The sequence below is a fragment of the Bos javanicus genome, chromosome 11 (genome assembly GCF_032452875.1).
Source record: "Bos javanicus breed banteng chromosome 11, ARS-OSU_banteng_1.0, whole genome shotgun sequence".
NCBI lineage: Eukaryota > Metazoa > Chordata > Mammalia > Artiodactyla > Bovidae > Bos > Bos javanicus.
In genome coordinates this window covers 60,337,516-60,356,988 of record NC_083878.1, presented here as the reverse complement: position 1 = coordinate 60,356,988, position 19,473 = coordinate 60,337,516, and the positions used below count along the sequence as shown (strand labels likewise).

General features: G+C 38.4%; 1 protein-coding gene across 1 annotated transcript; it reads left to right on the top strand.

Annotated features, from left to right (window-relative positions):
• The first annotated feature begins 4,021 nt into the window (after positions 1–4,021).
• Positions 4,022–17,046, top strand: CCT4 (chaperonin containing TCP1 subunit 4). Its single transcript, XM_061432748.1, has 14 exons — positions 4,022–4,344; positions 6,776–6,828; positions 7,286–7,375; positions 8,299–8,407; positions 9,009–9,151; positions 10,272–10,393; positions 10,738–10,870; positions 11,801–11,940; positions 13,246–13,342; positions 13,424–13,534; positions 13,627–13,757; positions 13,909–14,143; positions 15,985–16,098; positions 16,327–17,046. Exons 1-14 carry the CDS (start codon positions 4,200–4,202, stop codon positions 16,339–16,341), a joined length of 1,638 nt encoding a protein of 545 aa, XP_061288732.1. The 5' UTR covers positions 4,022–4,199; the 3' UTR covers positions 16,342–17,046.
• Positions 17,047–19,473: the final 2,427 nt, after the last annotated feature.

Genomic DNA, 19,473 nt, shown 5'->3' with positions numbered 1-19,473 from the left:
GATGGTTGGATGGCATCTCCAACTGGAAGGACATGAGTTTGAGCATGCTCCAGGAGTTGGTGATGGAAAGGGAAGCCTGGCGTGCTGCAGTCCATAGGGTCGTAGAGTCAGACACAACTGAGCAACTGAACTGAACTGATATAGCAGAAATGGAACTCAAGCCAGAATTTTGAGCTCCCAAATTAATGCTATTCCCATCATCCTCATCATACTTGTTTGCATCATACTACACTAGTTGTTTTAACAAATAATTATAGTACATTTGAGGCTGCTGCTGCTGCTAAGTCGCTTCAGTCGTGTCCAATTCTGTACAACCCCATAGATGGCAGCCCACCAGGCTCCCCCATCCGTAGGATTCTTCAGGCAAGAACACTGGAGTGGGTTGCCATTTCCTTCTCCAATGCATGAAAGTGTAAAGTGAAAGTGAAGTCACTCAGTCATGTCAGACTCTTACTGACCCCGTAGACTGCAGCCTACCAGGTTCCTCTGTCCATGGGATTTTCCAGGCAAAAACACTGGAGTGGGTTGCCAGTGCCTTCTCCAATGTTTGAGGCTACACAGACATAATCTGATCCTTTGAAGAGAAATCAACCCTAGACTTATAGATCATGGAACACCTAAGAAGCTTCATCTTCTAGGGCTAGTGTCCTGAGTGAGAGTAAAATCTCCTAAGGATTACAGGATTAAGAACTATGAGTGGGTTGCCATTTCCTTCTCCAATGCAGAAAAGTGAAAGTGAAGTCGCTCAGTCGTGTCTGACTCTTAGCGACCCCATGGACTGCAGCCTACCAGGCTCCTCCGTCCATGGGATTTTCCAGGCAAGAGTACTGGAGTAGGATGCCATTCTCTTCTCCAATCATCAGAGAAAGGCACACTAATCATCAGAGATATGCCAACCAAAACCACAATGAGCTATCACCCCTTACCTGTCGGAATGCTAGCAGCAAAAAGAACACAAATTACAAATATTGGCAAAAATATTGGTGAGAAGGTAAACTGGTATAGCCACTGTCGAAAACAGCATAGAAGATTCTCAAAAAATGAAAAAATAGAACTACCGTATGAGCCAGCAATTCCATTCCTCAGTATATATCTGAAAAAACTGAAAACACTAACTCCAAAAGATATATGCACCCCAATGTTTATAGTAGCATTATTTACAACAGTCAAGATATGGAAGCAACCTAAGTGTCCATCAACAGATAAATGGATTAAGAAAAGGTGGTATATATACACAATGGAATCCTACTCAGCCATAGGAAGAATGAAATTCCCTCATTTGCAACAATATGGATGGATCCGGAGACTATCATGCTAAGTGAAATTAGTCAGAGAGAGATAAATACTATATGTTATCACTTATGTGAGGGACTCTAAAAAATAAAACCGGTGAATAAATATAATAAAACAGAAACAGACTCATAAATATAGGAGGGAAAAAAAAACCAAATACTAGTGGTTACCCGTGCAGAGAGGGAAAGGGGCTGGGAAGAGAGGCAAGACAGGGGTGCTGCTGTTCAGTCACTCAGTTGCGTTCGACTCTTTGTAACCCCATGGACTGCAGCAGGACAGGCTTCCCTGTCCATCACCAGCTCCCAGAGCTTGCTCAAATTCAGGTCCATCCAGTCGGTGATGCCATCCAACCATCTTGTCCTTTGTTGTCCTCTTCTCCTGCCTTCAATCTTTAAGGGATTTAAAAAGCTACACGGATTATGTTATACATACACTGAAGAATAGCAAGGAGAGATAAGAAAGCCTTCCTCAGTGATCAATTCAAAGAATTAGAGGAAAACAATAGACTGGGAAAGACTAGAGATCTCTTTAAGAAAATTAGAGATACCAAGGGAACATTTCACGCAAAGATGGCCACAATAAAGGACAGGAACAGTATGGAACTAACAGAAGCAGAAGATAAAGAGGTGGCAAAAATAGAGAGAAGAACTACACACAAAAAAAATCTTCATGGTCCAGATAACCACTATGGTGTGATCACTCACCTAGAGCTAGACATTCTGGAATGCAACATCAAATGGGCCTTAGGAAGCATCACTACAAAGCTAGTGGAGGTGATGGAATTCCAGTTGAGCTACTTCAAATCCTAAAAGATGATGCTGTGAAAGTGCTGCACTTAATATGCCAGCAAATTTGGAAAACTCAGCAATGGCCACAGGACTGGAAAAGCCCAGATTTCATTCCAATCCCAAAGAAGGGCAATGCCAAAGAATGTTTAAACTACCGCACAATTTCACTCATCTCACATGCTAGTAAAGTAATGCTCAAAATTCTCCAAGCCAGGCTTCAACAGTACGTGAACCATGAACTTCCAGATGTTCAAGCTGGATTTAGAACAGGCAGAAGAACCAGAGATCAAATTGCCAACATCCGCTGGATCATCGAAAAAGCAAGAGAGGTCCAGAAAAACTTCTGCTTTATTGATTACACCAAAGCCTTTGACTGTGTGGATCACAACAAACTGTGGTAAATTCTGAAAGAGATGGGAATACCAGACCACCTGACCTCCTGAGAAATCTGTATATAGGTCAAGTAGCAACAGTTAGAACCGGACATGGTACAACAGACTGGTTCCAAATCCAGAAAAGAGTACGTCAAGGCTGTGTATCCTCACCCTTATTTTACTTATGTGCAGAGTGCATTATGTGAAATGCTGGACTGGATGAAGCACAAGCTGGAATCAAGATTGCCGGGTGAAATGTCAATAACCTCAGATAGGCAGAGGACACCACACTTATGGCAGAAAGCAAAGAACTAAAGAGCCTCTTGATGAAAGTGAAAGAGCAGAGTGAAAATGTTGGCTTAAAACTCAATCAGAAAACTAAGATCATGGGATCTGGTCCCATCACTTCATGGCAAATAGGGAAACAATGGAAAGAGTGACAAAATTTTATTTTGGGGGGGGGCTCCAAAAATCACTGTAGATGGTGACTGCAGCCATCAAATTAAAAGACGTTTGTTTCTTGGAAGAAAAGAAGAAAGTGAAGTCGTTCAGTAGTGTCCGACTCTTTGCAATCCCATGGACTGTAGTCTACCAGGCCTCTCTGTCCATGGGATTTCCCAGGCAAGAGTACTGGAGTGGGTTGCCATTTCCTTCTCCAGGGGATCTTCCTGACCCAGGGATCGAACCCAGGTCTCCTGCACTACAGGAAGACGCTTTTCCCTCTGAGCCACCAGGGAAGCCAACCTAGACAGCATATTAAAAAGTATAAATATTACTTTGCCAACAAAGGTCCCTCTCTTCAAAGCTATGGTTTTTCCAGTAGTCCTGTATGGATGTGAGAGTTGGACTATAAAGAAAACTGAGCGCCGAAGAACTGATGCTTGTTAAAACTGTGGTGTTGGCAGACTCTCGCGAGTCCCTTCGACTCCCTGATGCTGGGAAAGATTGAAGACGGAAGAAGGGGACGACTTAAGATTAAATGATTGGATGGCATCACCGACTCAATGGGACTGAGTTTGAGTAAACTCCGGGAGTTACTGGTGATGGACAGGGAAGCCTGACGTGCTGCCGTCCATGGGATCCCAAAGTGTCGGACACAACTGAGCGACTGAATTGAACAACCAGATCTCTTTTCCGACTCGCTTTCAAAACGAATAAAACTGAATAAAATACAGGTCTGTTCTCAGTCTTGTCCGACTCTGCGACCCCCTGGACTGTAACCCACCAGGTTCCTCTGCCCATGGATTTTCTCCAGGTAAGAATACTGGATTGGGTCGCCATTTCCTTTTCCAAAAACACAAGTCTACCGCCGGCAAAAACCCCACCCACCAGGGAGTGACTCTTCCAACTACAGTTAACAGAGGGGTCCTCAGGCCCGAGGAGGGGTTAGTGGGGAGATGTGGTGTCCCGACACCAGCCTTTACAATGGCAGGTGGGCCTTTCTGCCTCCCTCGAGCTCACTCAGCGCGCCCCCGGCCCAAATGACCCCGGCCCAAGAGCCCCGGCCAGCCCCCAGCTCCTCGGCGCTGGCCCCCTCACCCGGCGCGCGGCGGGCAGTCTGTGACGTCACGGCCGCGCCGCGCCTCCAGGAAGGACCCCTTCTCCGGCTCCTCCTCCTCCCGGCGCCGGCGCCGCTTTCTGGAAGGTTCGTGAAGGCGGTGGGCGCTTACGGTTGCTCCCTGGTCAGCCTCAATCCGCGTCCATCCGTCCTTCCCAAGCTCACACAGACCCATCCAAGGTTGCCATGCCCGAGAACGTAGCACCCCGGACCGGGCCGCCCGCCGGGGCTGTCGGGGCTGCCGGGGCTGCCGGCGGCCGCGGGAAGAGCGCCTATCAGGACCGCGATAAGCCGGCCCAAATCCGCTTCAGCAACATCTCCGCAGCCAAAGGTATTGCTCCCCGGCTTGAGCCGCGGCCCGCCGGGCCTGACTTGCACTCTCACCCCCAGCCTTGGGTGGGCTGTTCGTTCATTGATCCGCTTTGGGCCTCTCATAGAATAAGCTAGTGCAGGGTTCCTCCTTCCTGCCGTTATTCCCGACCCCGAGTATGGAAGCCTTTGGACTGGCCCCATTCTGCGTCTTAGACGCCCATAATTTTCCGTCCCGGAGCGTGCTGCTTTCATCATACTTAAGAAAGCAGCCGGGGCCCTTATGCAGCGGTCTACTCTTATAATGTTTGTATGATACTCTACAGTCTTTTTGTTTTTATTAAAATAGGGAAATACTTTTCTGGGGGCAGCTATTGAATTCGGGTAAACTCTCCGCGCCTTAAATTGGGGCGGGGTCCATTGTACTCGGGGGGTGGGAAACCGACCGACCCACCTTGTTTGAGAGTAATTACGAGGCTGCGTTGAGCTTTGATATCCTCTCTGCACGTACAGCCAGCAAATGGAGAAGAGTTTGGCTTTTGGTGGAATTCAAGAAGTCCTGGGTTTCGTTCAGTTACGTTACTTCGTGCCTTTGTGACCTTTAACCAAGGTTTTCTTCCCTATAAAGTTGAGGATGGAAAAGTTCGCTTAAAAAAAATTTGTGAAGATTAAGAGACGTCGGGTTGAATGTGAAGAGTCTAGAAGCAAAAGTGAGAACAGGGGCTTAGAGTTCTTGCCCGTTATGTGTTTGAGTACAGGGAGTAGTTCATTTGGGTTAGAGCATCAGGTGCCGGAAGAAATGAGAGGGGAGATCGGAAAGGTAGAGTGGGGCCCGATCTTAAAGGCCTGGTGTCCTTTGTTGTTGTTCTGGAAAGGGTTTAACACGACTCCCTCAGCTACAGATTGTTTTTCAATATAATGAAATAATAGCTACCTTGGAGGGTTGCTGTAAGGCTTAAATAAGAAAGCATATGAGGAGCCAGGTGTATATATATATGTATACATAGAGTACAGCCTTAAAGATATTTGAGGTTATCTGTCCAGGGGACTGAGGGTATGGTGCTGCTGGTGCTGCTACTGCTGGGAAAAACCAGGTACACTGAAGGAAGGATGGTGGAAGACGAGAGAATAGGTTCTGGTTCAGGCTTAAATGAGTTGAGGATGTCAGAATGACTACATGATAAATTTAGGAGTCGTTTGAAAGTTCAAGAGAGTCTTTACCAGGAAATCAAAGTTGTTTGATAGTTATCTAGAGACCATAACTGAAGCTTAGATTTATTTCATTAGAAACAAGGTGTTAGGTAAATTCTGGTGCCATGTTGGGGGGCTGGAAAAGCTATAGAATATGGTAGATTTTCAACAAACAAGGTAACAGGATGGGATGTTTACTTCGGCAAATTTGGAAACATCTCTGCACAGAGAATTGAAATTGGACAAGAGAGGAATGCATATAGGAAGAAAAGGCCACTTACTTGTAAACCTGACCCTTACATCTGAAGTGAAGAGAGCTCCTGGAACATACTAGACTGTCCAAGTCAAACAGAACCCTACAGACTGGTGGGAAAAAGCTGTTGCCAGATGCATCTTTAGTGTAATTCATGGAGCCAGTTTTCTCTTTGGTTGACAATGTCAAAACAACACACACACACAAGTAGTTGTGGTAGTTCTAGTACTATTCAGCACAAGTCTTTTAACAGATAATACTGTGTACTACATAGTATGTTAGACTTCACTTTTGAGGAGGTGGTCAGCAAAAATTTTATTTTTTGAATAGTGTGCCTTTCTAGAGGCTTCCTGTAGATGACTGTAGGGGTGTTCTTAAAGTGAATTGGTCTCCTTGTAGCATCGTTGCCATGTGGGTCCACTAAAATCACCTGAAAGAGTAATTAATTATGGCTGAATAATTAGGAAATGCAGCCCCCAATTATGAAATAATTAAGTAGAATATTTTTTAAACTATACCAAATATTTTCTTATAATCTTTTTAAGATTATGTATTGTTAACACAACCTACTGAAAGCATTATTCTAGTTGTGGAATATACAAAAGCAAATAGGGCTGTAGAATATACTAGGAGATCTAGCTTGTCCTGTTATTGCTGCTTGTTTTGTTTCAGAAAATGGGGAAGGTAATGCAGTCCTCATTGAGAGCACATGACTTAAGTTATATTGATATTTATAGGAGGATTAGGTGACTTCAAAATTTATTCTACCATATGTGCAGGGTACAAATGCTACGTATAGTGACGTTAGCAACAAAAAGTGAAGTGTCATACAGTTAAAGGAGTAAAATATTTCTGTGTTCAGTAGATTTTTAGGTATAGAATTTTCTTTAGCAAACAGTGAATTGTTATGCACCATGTTTTAATAAGGACAAAATGATGATTTGCCGGTAGAAGAAATGCTTTGCTCGTTAAAGAGTCTTGGTTTCTTTTTTCCCCCCCACATTTACAGCTGTTGCTGATGCCATTAGAACAAGCCTCGGACCAAAAGGAATGGATAAAATGGTAAAAGGCTCAATCATCCATTACTTATTGAGTACTACTGTGCCTACTGCAAGCTCTCTAGAGGGTTAAGATGTGCTGTTTAAAAAGTAAAGTGATAGAAAGTCTTTGAGAGTTCAGAAAGGGGTAGATTACTTTGGGATGAACGGGACCTAGTTATAATTCATATTTTATGGTGATTCTTTATAATATCTTTTGTATCCCTTTTTTAGTGTCTTAGTTCCTTCACTTTTAAGTAGGAAAAAACCCAGGTATTTCACTTGTAAACTGGGACTATTACTGCATGTTCTTAATCATGACACCAGGGTAAGGGAAAACAATTTGAAATTAAGCATTATGCAAACATAAATTAACTTCTGTACAAGAAGTATTAAAATTAGTAGAGCTTTTAGGGTTTCACATTAATACTGGATAAAGAAAAAAAAATTTTTGAAATAACAACCTTTAAAAAACTATGCAGATTCAAGATGGAAAAGGTGATGTGACCATTACAAATGATGGTGCCACCATTCTGAAACAAATGCAGGTGTTACATCCAGCAGCCAGAATGGTAAGTGTAATTTTTAGGTGAGAGTTTTTTGGTTTTCTTTAAGTATGTTATTTGATATTCGGTAAACAGTTAAATTTGTTTTATTTGATCACATGGTAAGTTTAAACATGGTGAAAGTTTTTCTTTTTTATGCTAATCAGGCATATTTTTAGGATATGTTGTATCCCTAGCATTATGGTCTTTGTTGAAAATCATAATAAAACATAATTCTCCTTTTCCACAGCAACGTGCCTCACATATAAAGAAGAGAGAAAAAAATTGTACTGTTGAAAAAAAATTTGTACCAATTATTCAGTGGGTGTTAGCTGAAAGTAGAATTTTAATTGTTTGCAAAATAAATCTTGTGTTTAAACTTCCCATGATATTTATTTTTAAAAATAATTTTTAATTCAACTACAAATCATAATGGTGATTCTAGTGTCAAGTGAGGAGTCAAACTATCAGCAAAAACAAATTCCTTAGAAATTCCTGTTAAAAAATCCCTTTTGATTAGGTAAAGGTGACTGAAAATGAGTCAGGTTGTGCTTCATGCAGGGTCAGTTTAGATAAACTTGGCCAAGGATTTCAAACTAACAATCTCCTCTCATCTGAATCCTGCACTTTATAGCTTCTCAATATACAGAATGCCCCTAGTTCTTTTAAGTAGTGGCAAGAAAAAACAACCCGTAGTCTGAACTATAAATCATAATATAGCTTCTTATAAAGTGTGTAAGTAGAATTTTGCATGCCACAAATATATAGGTCATCATTTTTAAATTAAACCAAGGTGGACAAAAAATCAGAAGAAAAGTATATTGACTCTTATAGTGCTGATAATCAAAATCTATAAGTGAACATGATGTGAATCTCACTGATGGTAAGATGTTACTGGGTTCTCATGAACCAGTTCTTACTGAGCGACTTGACATGTTCTGTTCACCCAGCTGGTGGAGCTGTCCAAGGCTCAGGATATAGAAGCAGGAGATGGCACCACATCAGTGGTCATTATTGCTGGCTCTCTTTTGGATTCCTGTACCAAGCTTCTTCAGAAAGGTGGGTAGGACATAAGACATGCTTTATTACTGAAGAAAGGCAAAAGTTATTAAGTAATATGAGATTAACAATTTAATTTGAAACAGCTAATTTTGCTATGTTTATCATGTGAATTAAAAACTTTTTTTTTTTGCTTCTGGATCTCCCCCCACCCCACCCCACCCCTGGCTTTCCTACTTTGTTTTGAATGGAACTTCATAAAATTTTGCTTTTAAGAAATGACTGGTTGGTGGTGGTACTAAACAGGCTATAGATGAGAACTGTGATTTCGGAGAGAAAGTAAGGATTCTTGTCTTGGTACATACTGCCTAAATGTAGTTGTGATTCCTCAGTCACTTACTATGATGCAGATTTATAGAATCTTTGTAAAGTAAAAAAATGGTTTTAGTTTTAAGTATCACATAATATGTAATTTATCTATTTCAAATTAAATAGAAATAAATTATTAGACATATTAGCAGTTAAAGTTATTTGAACCATTATTAAGAATAATTTAAAATTTGACTGCATTGATGTTGTAATGAACAAAGAAATTTTAAGTCATGTCAAGTATGAAGTTTATCTGTTGTTATTAAATTAACTACCCTTTCACAAATGACAGGGATTCATCCCACCATCATTTCTGAGTCATTCCAGAAGGCTTTGGAAAAGGGCATTGAAATCTTGACTGACATGTCTCGACCTGTGGAACTGAGTGACAGAGAAACTTTGTTAAATAGTGCGGCCACTTCATTGAACTCAAAGGTGAGACAAGCACAATGCGATCATTGTAAAAGTACAGTTAAGTTCATCAGGAACTGCAGCTCTTATTCTGTGGTTTTTGATGCTGTGGTTTTTCATGCTGTATAGTTCATAAATATTAACTCTCAAGAGTGGGTAACTAACTAATTTGCATAACTGAATTAGTTCAAGTAAAATTAACTCACATCAAGGCTTTTAGGTAAGTTGATTTTACAGATGGGAAAAGAAAGTGAAGTTAAATAACTTATCCAAGACCCACTAATGAGAGGTAGAGATGAGACTTGAACCCCAGATAGGGCTGCCCATCATGGTCCATCTCTTAACCATGTTGCTATTTTTTTTTTTTAATCAAATATAAAGCATTAATGTTATTTTCAGTGTCTTAGAAGCTCATGTCACCTATTCTGTTATGTTGTGTGTCACATGCCCACTCCATTCTTTTTCCTTTTCATCAGTATTATTTAAATGTTAAGTGGAAATCTAGATCGTATTAGTGACATTAAGTAATAGTGTTGGTAAATGTCCCCAGAACTAATTTAGACAGAATATCGTAATGGTTATAAGCATTGGTCATAGAGCTTAGACTGCTTGGGTTCAGTGCCAGCTCCACTTAATTAAGCTGTATGTTTTAGGTTTTTCATTGGAAGATTGAGTATATGAATGTAAAGTGTTAAAGCTACTGCATGACATAGAATTCATGCTCACTATGTTCTAACCATTACCTATTTTTATCAGCCCCTCAGTAATAGGGGTGCACATATATAACATCTGATCATAAATTCAGTTTAAGTATGAAACCTCAGCATAAAATTGTTCTTTTGGATTTCCTGTTGAATTACTAGGTAATCTAGTCAGTCCTGACTATTAATAAAAGAGGAATGCAAACATATATTTTTATATGGTGACAGTCAAACTTGAGTGGAAAAGATAGTTTATATGTAATGTTTTCTTACATGTACTCCATGTGTGTGCTAAATCACCTCAGTTGTGTCTGACCCTTGTTCTCCACCCCACTCAAAAAAGTAATTGAGATTACTTCTCTTAATATCTTTATCATTAAAGAACTGGGACTTTCTCTGTTACAACATTTTATGACACTAACTTTTTTTCTTTTTAATACTAGGTTGTGTCTCAGTATTCAAGTCTCCTTTCTCCAATGAGTGTAGATGCAGTGATGAAAGTGATTGACCCAGCCACAGCTACTAGTGTAGATCTTAGAGATATTAAAATAGTTAAGAAGCTTGGGTAAGCATCTCTAATTATAACTTTAATAAAAAATAATTTTCAAAGTAAACATAAGCTGTTTGAAAAATAGTTAAATGAAAAATGTAGATGAAAGTCACATAAGTTTAGTTGTTTTGTTTTCATGACAGCTGATATTAATGTGGAAGTTTGAAGAATTAGTTTTTATTCCCTAGTGATGGCAGAGCAGTAGTGTGATCAGAGAGGTTCAGGAATGGGCCATTAATAAATATGAGTGAGGTTGAAGCACATTTTATCAGACTGATGATTTTTTATCTGTTTTCAGTCTGTTAAACTTGGAGATCTCCCTCCCCTCTGAACTGTCTCTTCATTTTCTTTTTTCTTAGTGGGACAATTGATGATTGTGAGTTGGTGGAAGGTCTGGTTCTTACTCAAAAGGTAGCAAATTCTGGCATAACCAGAGTTGAAAAGGCTAAGATTGGGCTTATTCAGTTCTGCTTATCTGCTCCCAAAACAGATGTAAGTAAAACCAAATGATTCCTTAGGTGTTTGACTTTCTAATAACAAAGATTTTTGCTGATTATTATAAAAATAGAAAATGCTGATATTAATACTAGTGATAGAAAGCAAGGATTTAAAAATAATTAGTAAAATCAAGACAAATGTATAAAATATTGGATGCCACATGTGATAAATTTAATTTCAGTTGGCTGTTTATTGAAACTGAGCATTGACTTCTCAAATGAAGACAGTCATAAGGATATGTATGAAACAGTAAAACTAGGCTATGTGTAAGAGGGATTTCCAGATCTTTGTCTTTATGTTTGCCTAGTAGAACTTTAAACCAGCTTATTGTTTTTATTCCAAAAAGGTGATTTTTTAATTTAACACATTAAATCTCTTAGTGATAAGTACTATTCCCTGAAGGAGTGGCTGATCTTTGTCACCTGATTTCAGGTTTGCTCTCATTTCATATTGTATTAGCATATAGGTTGAGTCGTTTGTTTCCCAAATTTTAACCCATATAAAAGTCAGTGTTCTTTTATAGGTCTTAAATATTATAGTACTTGTCTTTAGTAATTGCTTTCAGCATATCAATGTTTTTTAACTATAGAGTAAAAGAGATGCAATTGAAGTTATTTCAGTAACATGTAAGTTTTTATGAGGAGAATTGACATATCCATGAAATAGGATGATCATTTTTACATTTAATGATTTCCAAAACATTGTAAAAAATACCAGTAAGGTGTATAGATAAAAATATAAAACCTGAGTTATATTTCATGTATATTCATTTTTCTAGACTTTTTCTGTGTGTGTCTATGTAATATCTAGTTTGATGTGATTTTCGTTGGATTTATATTGTGCATAATATTTTCATTAAAATTCTCGTTTTTTGCTTAAGAACTCTTAAAATCCAAATTATTAATATGTTCTTTTTCTGAACAGATGGACAATCAAATAGTGGTTTCTGACTATGTTCAAATGGATCGAGTGCTAAGAGAAGAGAGAGCTTATATTCTAAATTTAGTGAAGCAAATTAAAAAAACAGGATGTAATGTTCTTCTCATACAGAAGTCTATTCTAAGGTATAGGGCATTTTATTTTGTTCATCTCTTAACAATAATTGATTTTGGATCCCTTCTAGCAGTTTTTAAGAAGCATTAGGGGTGTATTAAACCACTAGAAATCTGGAACAGATTTGCATTTTAGGCCATTGTTGTATTCTGGTAAATGATCTAAAGTGAGTTCCCTTCTTGTTAATGATAATTTAAGTGTGGGATATATGTCCTTCTTGACCAAGATCCTTACTATCAAGTAAAAAGGTACGTAATATAGCTAAAATTTTAGAGGTATTTATTTAAAGTGAAGTTGCTCAGTCGTCTCCAACTCTGCGATCGCATGGACTATAGGCTACCAGATTCCTCCGTCCATGGGATTTTTCCAGGCAAGAATACTGGAGTGGGTTGCCATTTCCTTCTCCAGGAGATCTTCCCAACCTTGAAATTGAAGGCAGATGCTTTACCGTCTGAGCCACCAGGGAAGTTCTTTATTTAAAGGGCCATGCAATAGTTTGTCTTGAAATTTTAGCAAGTTCTTTTGGGGGGAATGTTGGATAGTCCACGGATTGAAAGAATTCTCCAAAGTTTGAACTGATGCCTTTTTGAAGAAACTGATGTTTCAGTGTAGACACATTCTCATGTACTCTATATGTTATGCCAGAAAGTATTGTGGATCTCTTGATATAGACACCTTGTTGAAGAGTTGGAGTACCTGGTTCTAAATTCAAGTTACGTAATAGCTAGTAACTTGTAGTAAATTGCTTTCAAAACTCAGTTTACTTATCTGTAAAACAAGGATACTGATATCTACCCTTCAGTATCAGGGTTGTTGGGGTGCAGGGGTCATTCAGATAGTTTGTGTAAACGTGTAAATTTGTGGGGTCTTAAACATAATTTGATGGAGAAGGCAATGGCACCTGACTCCAGTACTCTTGCCTGGAAAATCCCATGGACAGAGGAGCCTGGTAGGCTGTAGTCCATGGGGTCACTAAGAGTCAGACACAACTGAGCGACTTCACTCTCACTTTTTACTTTCATGCATTGGAGAAGGAAATGGCAACCCACTCCAGTGTATCAGAAGAATGATGACAATTGCTTTTGTGTGTTTTACAAGTGCTATTGGAATACATTTTAAATATTATCCTTTAGAAATCTTATTTAAGAATTTTGAGCTCATAAACTTGGTCAAGCTATTTAAAGCATCTCCTTTCACAAATAACTAAATAATTGGCCATTTAAACGATAGTAAAATTACGGAAAACCCTAAGGAGTTAAATAGCAGAATTTCTGTTCCAAACCAGTATTGACATAATCACTGTTTCTGTATTTTAGAGATGCTCTTAGTGATCTTGCATTGCATTTCCTGAACAAAATGAAGATAATGGTGGTAAAGGATATTGAAAGAGAAGACATTGAATTCATTTGTAAGGTAAAATATTCTTAATATCTGTATATGTGAAAATGTTCACTAGTCAGACGTCTGAGTTTGTGAATGTGACTGTTATTCCAGACGATTGGAACCAAACCAGTTGCTCATGTTGACCAGTTCACTGCTGACATGCTGGGATCTGCTGAGTTAGCTGAGGAGGTCAGCTTAAATGGTTCTGGCAAACTGATCAAGGTAACTATTAAAATTAAGTTTCTATTTGCTTGGGATTTGGGTTTTTTTTTTAATCCTTCAAATAACCTAATTCCAGAGTTTGTTTACTAAAGATTACAGGCTGTGCAAGCCCTGGAAAAACAGTTACAATTGTTGTTCGTGGTTCTAACAAATTGGTGATTGAAGAAGCTGAGCGCTCTATCCATGATGCTCTCTGTGTTATTCGCTGTTTAGTGAAGAAGAGGTAATATTACTAAGTAACGTTTTGCCGTATTTTGATCATTAAGATTTTAAATTTTAAAGATTTTTAGTATTATTAAAACTTTAAAAAGCTTTTAAATAAATTATTATTTCTGTCGGATAAAATAAACTAAAAATACACTTGTGAATTTCAGAGCTCTTATTGCAGGAGGTGGTGCTCCAGAAATAGAGTTGGCCCTACGGTTAACTGAATACTCACGAACATTGAGTGGTATGGAATCCTACTGCATTCGTGCTTTTGCAGATGCTATGGAAGTCATTCCATCTACACTAGCTGAAAACGCTGGCCTGAATCCCATTTCTACTGTAACAGAACTAAGAAACCGGCATGCTCAGGGAGAAAAAACTACAGGCATTAATGTCCGAAAGGTAGTAATTTAAACTTTGGTTACTGCAGAAAATGTTGATTAATAAAAAATACTGAAAGCTTCATAATTGTCTGTGGAATGAAAAAGGCTTTGTAATTAAAAATAGAGTAACCTTCAATTTGGATACAAAACCTGCAGGTTAGTTAATGTATGCTAATGAGTGAAAATGAAGATGATGCCTTAAGTGAGAAATAGTATTTTGTTCATTAACCCTGCCATTTTATGATTGTACAACTTTAAATCTGTGCTTCCGTTTTCTTGGTTGTAAAAACAGGGATTATTATAGTTCCCTCATAGGCCTGTGAGGATTAAAGTTTAAAGTGAAAGTGAAGTCGCTCAGTCGTGTCCGACTCTGCAACCCCATGGACTATAGCCTACCACACTTCTCTGTCCATGGGATTTTCCAGGCAAGCGTACTGGAGTGGGTTGCCATTTCCTTCCCCAGAGGATCTTCCCAACCCAGGAATTGAACTTGGGTCTCCTGCATTGTAGGCAGATGCTTTACCATTTGAGCCACCAGGGAAGTCACTAAGTAGAAAGTTCTTAACAAAGACACCTGGTGTATAGTTAACCATTGCTGCTATTGTGAGCACCAGCCTGGTGTAGTTACATAGGGTAAACACATAGAACAGTAGTGATTTCTCCTGTTGTATTGTTTTATTAACGTCTCCTTTTATTGAGAAGACAGGTAACATGTAATGGGAAAAAATGGACAATACAAGGTGATTTTTTTTTTTTTTTTTTTTTAAGGTAGAAGCAGGTAGAATTCGAGGGCACTACCTGGTTAGGGAAAGTTTTAGGAAGCTGCAACTTTGGTAGGGGATAAAAAAGTGTCAAATGGGGAAGCAGTGATTTATAGGTAAGAGGGACCAAAAAAGTTAATTCATTTTTGTCTAGAGCAGAGGTGATGTGTTGATCATATAATGGACTTTAAGATTGGAAAGATTGGATAAAAGCTAGAATGAAGAGTCCCTTGAGTTGTTGATGAATGGGTGGGGTGGCTGGGTGTTTGTTTGTTTTTTAATTCCAGTAGTTGCGAGTTTTTGTGTATTTGTTTAAACCAAGAGACCTAAGGTGATGGAAAGAGCATTTTAAGGAGGGAAGAATGGAGACAGGATTGCCTATTAAGACATCAGCAGTAATCCTAGGATAAAGGTGAGGGAATAGTGGCAGGAAGAATCTAAAAGTGGAAAGCGAGAATGATGTGAAGGACCAGGTAGACTAGACTTGGCCAAATTCAGAATTAGGAATCAGATGATTTAAATTTCATTACTTTTTTCTTTAATTGAGATACTTGATTTAGAGTGTTAGTTTTGAGGGCTTCCCTGGTGGCTCAGCGGTAAAAAAATCTGCCTGCCTATGCAGGAGACATGGGTTCAATCCCTGGGTTGGGAAGATCCCCTGATGAAGGAAATGACAACCCACTTCAGTATGCTTGCCTGGAAAAATCCCATGGACACAGGAACCTGGTAGGCTATAGTCCATGGGGTCTCAAAGAGTCAGACAAGACTGAGCAACTCAACAACAAGTTCCAGGTATATAGCAAAAAAAATCTTAAAATTTTTAATAACTATATCATCTACTTAATTTTTGCCAGGAATTTTAAAAGATACAAAGAATTGTTTTGGAGTTCAGATTGGGAGAGTCTAGCGTTAATTCAGTTTTTCCAGATTTTAGTTGAAAAACAGCCTATAACTTGGGGAAATGCTTAGTAGAGAGTACCTGACTCTTGACTAGACTACAGGAAAACTAAGTTTGAAAGGCTTTGAGGTTTACTGGTAACAGTGTAGTTGGTAATGTGTATCATTACAAATACTAAAAGCAACTTGTACTGGTTTGCAGGGTGGTATTTCCAACATACTGGAGGAACTGGTTGTCCAGCCTCTGTTGGTTTCAGTCAGTGCACTGACTCTAGCAACTGAAACTGTCCGGAGCATTCTGAAGATTGATGATGTGGTAAGTATATACAGGTTGTGAATTTCCTACAAGGGCAGAAAGGCATATTTTTGAGGAATTGGGGTGGGAGCAGTAAATGTTGTTAGTTTGCTAGTCACGAGGGTGAAAACAGTTCATATGTCTAGTATTTTCCCACCTATAAAAATAGGGAAGTTTGGATAACCACCTTAAAGATCTTCCATCCTTAAAATTGTGTCCTTACAGGTTTTCAAATTTTTCTCTTTTCAGGTAAACACTCGGTAATCTGGTTAACATTGTCTGACTGGCACCATCATGGCCACTAATGGTGCAGCTGGAGTGGAAGAGCACCTTGGCATTCCTTTGGAAGATTGTTATGAATTTCTGGGCCTGGTCTTCCAGTTGGCATTTGCTTGAAATTATATTGACACAGTTTAATGAAAATATTAAACACATGGTTTCAAAAAGCAGATTAATTTATTGCTCTATACTCTGCATTATTCCCACTCTCTCCTAAATTCTGTTATTTCTGATTGACTAGAAATCTGTGAGGAGAGAAAAAAGGAGCTAACATTTGCCTGTTAAAGTCTGAAGGACTTAATGCTGGGTACTCTTAAGTTTTGTGTTAGGTTGTGGTTTTTTGTTGTTGTTCTCTTTTTTGGCTGCATGGCACGTGGGATCTTACTTCCCCGACCAGGGATCAAACCCACACTCCCTGTATGGGCAGCAAAAAATCTTAAACACTGGACTGCCAGGGAAGTCTCCAGTTTTGTGTTTATTGATAGAAGTATTGAGAAGGAAAAATGGCCCAATATGCTCATCAGCCTGATAACCCACCATTTTCAGTAATACATATGCTGTTTGAAAAGTTAACAGTACAGAAAGAGTGAACAATGAAAGTTTTTCTCATTCTTATCCCATTTTCTAAGAACCACTGTTGTGTTAATTGGGATTCCTTCTAAAAATAAAAATATGCATATATGTAGCAAATTTTGTTTGTATAAGTAAGTCTTTTCTCAGTGGTTTAAAACATCTTAGTCTTACACCAAGAGTATTATAAAATTTAACTAGTTCTGTCCTTGTTTTAGTCACCATCTAGTCAACTTGGCACACATTCTATATATAGCTTAGTGGTCTTTTTTTAACTTGTCAAGCACTCCTTTATAAACGCTTTCATGGCTTTTGATTGCCTTTGGATAAAGGCCAGACCTTTAAGGTGGATCACAAATTGAGCCTTAAATCCGTGATTACTCTCATCATCTTTTGTATTATATATAAAGAGTATTATGAAAGCAGTGGATGGAGGGGGGGACTCCTAAAGGTTTTGGAGAACTTCAGCCAATCAGTATGAAGTTCCTTTGTATCTGATAACTCCAGTAGTTAATTAAAATGACTAATCTGATAAGTGGTAAATTTAGATAAGTCTTTGGATAGTCTGGAATTTAATAATTCAGTAATTATTTCTCTTTTTAGTGGGTATTAGGACCTTGCTGTTGGAAAAGAATCATTTTATAGCTGCCATAAAACTGAATGTTGTATAATGTAAACACTTTTAAGTCAAAATACTTGAGCCAGAATTTTTCATATTGGAACTTCTAAGAGTTATTCAGCACCCTTATGTGTGTCTGTGTCTTAGGCTATACCTGTATATCTAAATATGTTTAAAAATTTGTAAAAGGAATGCTAACAAGACAAATGTTAGTCATTAAGTTTGATGTAAATTAAGCCACTATTTAGGGTTTGATTGGGTTTTACAAGTTTATAAAATTTATAAAGTTAATGTTTTCGGAAGCAGTGGTGGTGCTTTGTCACTGAAAGGCCAAATGACAAAACTCAAAAATAGTGGTCTGATTCAGTTAGATAATTGTAAAGCAATGAAAGGAAAATTATCCTGTTAAATATTTAAGAGGTATGCTTTGAAATAGGAATGATGACTATCCTAATTGAGACAAAGGTTTTGCATACTTTTTTCCTCTTGAGTACTATAAATTTTTTCACTCTCATTTTTATTTTTTTGGCCACACCCCGTGGCTTGTGGGATCTTAATTGCCAGACCAGGGAACTCAGGCCCATAGCAGTGAAATCACTGAGTCCTAACCACTAGACAGGCAGGGAATTCCCACCCTAGCTTTTCATTAAAAAACAGTTTACAGAACAGTGTGAACACCCTATACCCTCCAACTATTGACATTTTACCATAGAAGTCAGTTCTATAATACGATGTATCCTTAAAAATCTTGGTACGCAAAATAGTGCAATAGAAACCACAGGGCTTAGAGAAGAAATGTGGTTGGAGACAACCCCAAGACTTCATCAACAACACAAAAGGAACCTGATCAAATAGTTTAACAAACAGTAATTGGTTAAGAATTACATTTACATGCCACTTGAAAAAACACCAGAAAATTGAAGTGGCTGTTGGAGCTAATGGCATTGCAAAGTAGTAGAAGGAGGGTTATATGAAACCTAGGTTGCAACACTGAATGTGTCGAGTTTGGCTTATAAAGGTTAATGTCTCAGTTTTTTTGAGGTGTGTGTGCAGTTTCGTGTGTCATGGGGCAGTTTGATTCAGATGGATGCATTTTTGTGTATTCACATTTTTCTTGAAATCAAGCAAATGTGAAACGATGTTGCTGAAGTTGTTCACTTCCCACTTTAAAATTTCTTGTGTTTTGATGGTTTTGACTATAATGTATCTCAGGTGTAGATCACTTTTTAAGTTTATTGAGCTTTTTAAAGGTACAGATTAATAGCTTTTCCATCAATATTGCTGAATTAAGATAAGGATCAAAGGTTCAGATACACTGAGTGGCTAGAAGTTGTAGAACAGAGTACTAGAAAATGAAGCTTTACAGAAATAGTTCCCAGAGATGTGTAGAGGTGTAGTTGAGTCTGGCTGAGTATTTCTGTGTCCGGTAAAACTATAGAGTTCACAGAAAAACCAGTGAAAGTAGTAGACTGGATTTACAGTGGCCTTGAAATAGTTTAAATTCTTACTAGGTTGGAGAAAACCTTGTAATAGGGAATGAGTAGAGCCTTCAGAAGAGTACAGCCTTAATAGCAAGATTGAATCTGACCAAAGCTTAAAATTCTTAAAGGATATAATAATAACAAAATTCACAGTGCCTGGAATTCAACAAAAAAATCAGTAGTGGGAATGGATACAGAAGATGTATTATATATACAATGGGATACTAGACCATTTGCTAAGTGAAACAAGGGACATATACTGTATGATACCAGTTATGTGGAATACAACTAGTGAGTATCACAAAAAATTTAAACGAATGATTACCAGTGGCAAGAGAAGGAAGGAGGGCAATATAGGGGTGGGTAAGAGATACAAATTATGAGGTATAAAATAGATACATTGTACAACATGAGGAATATAGCCAATATTTTATAATAACTATGGGG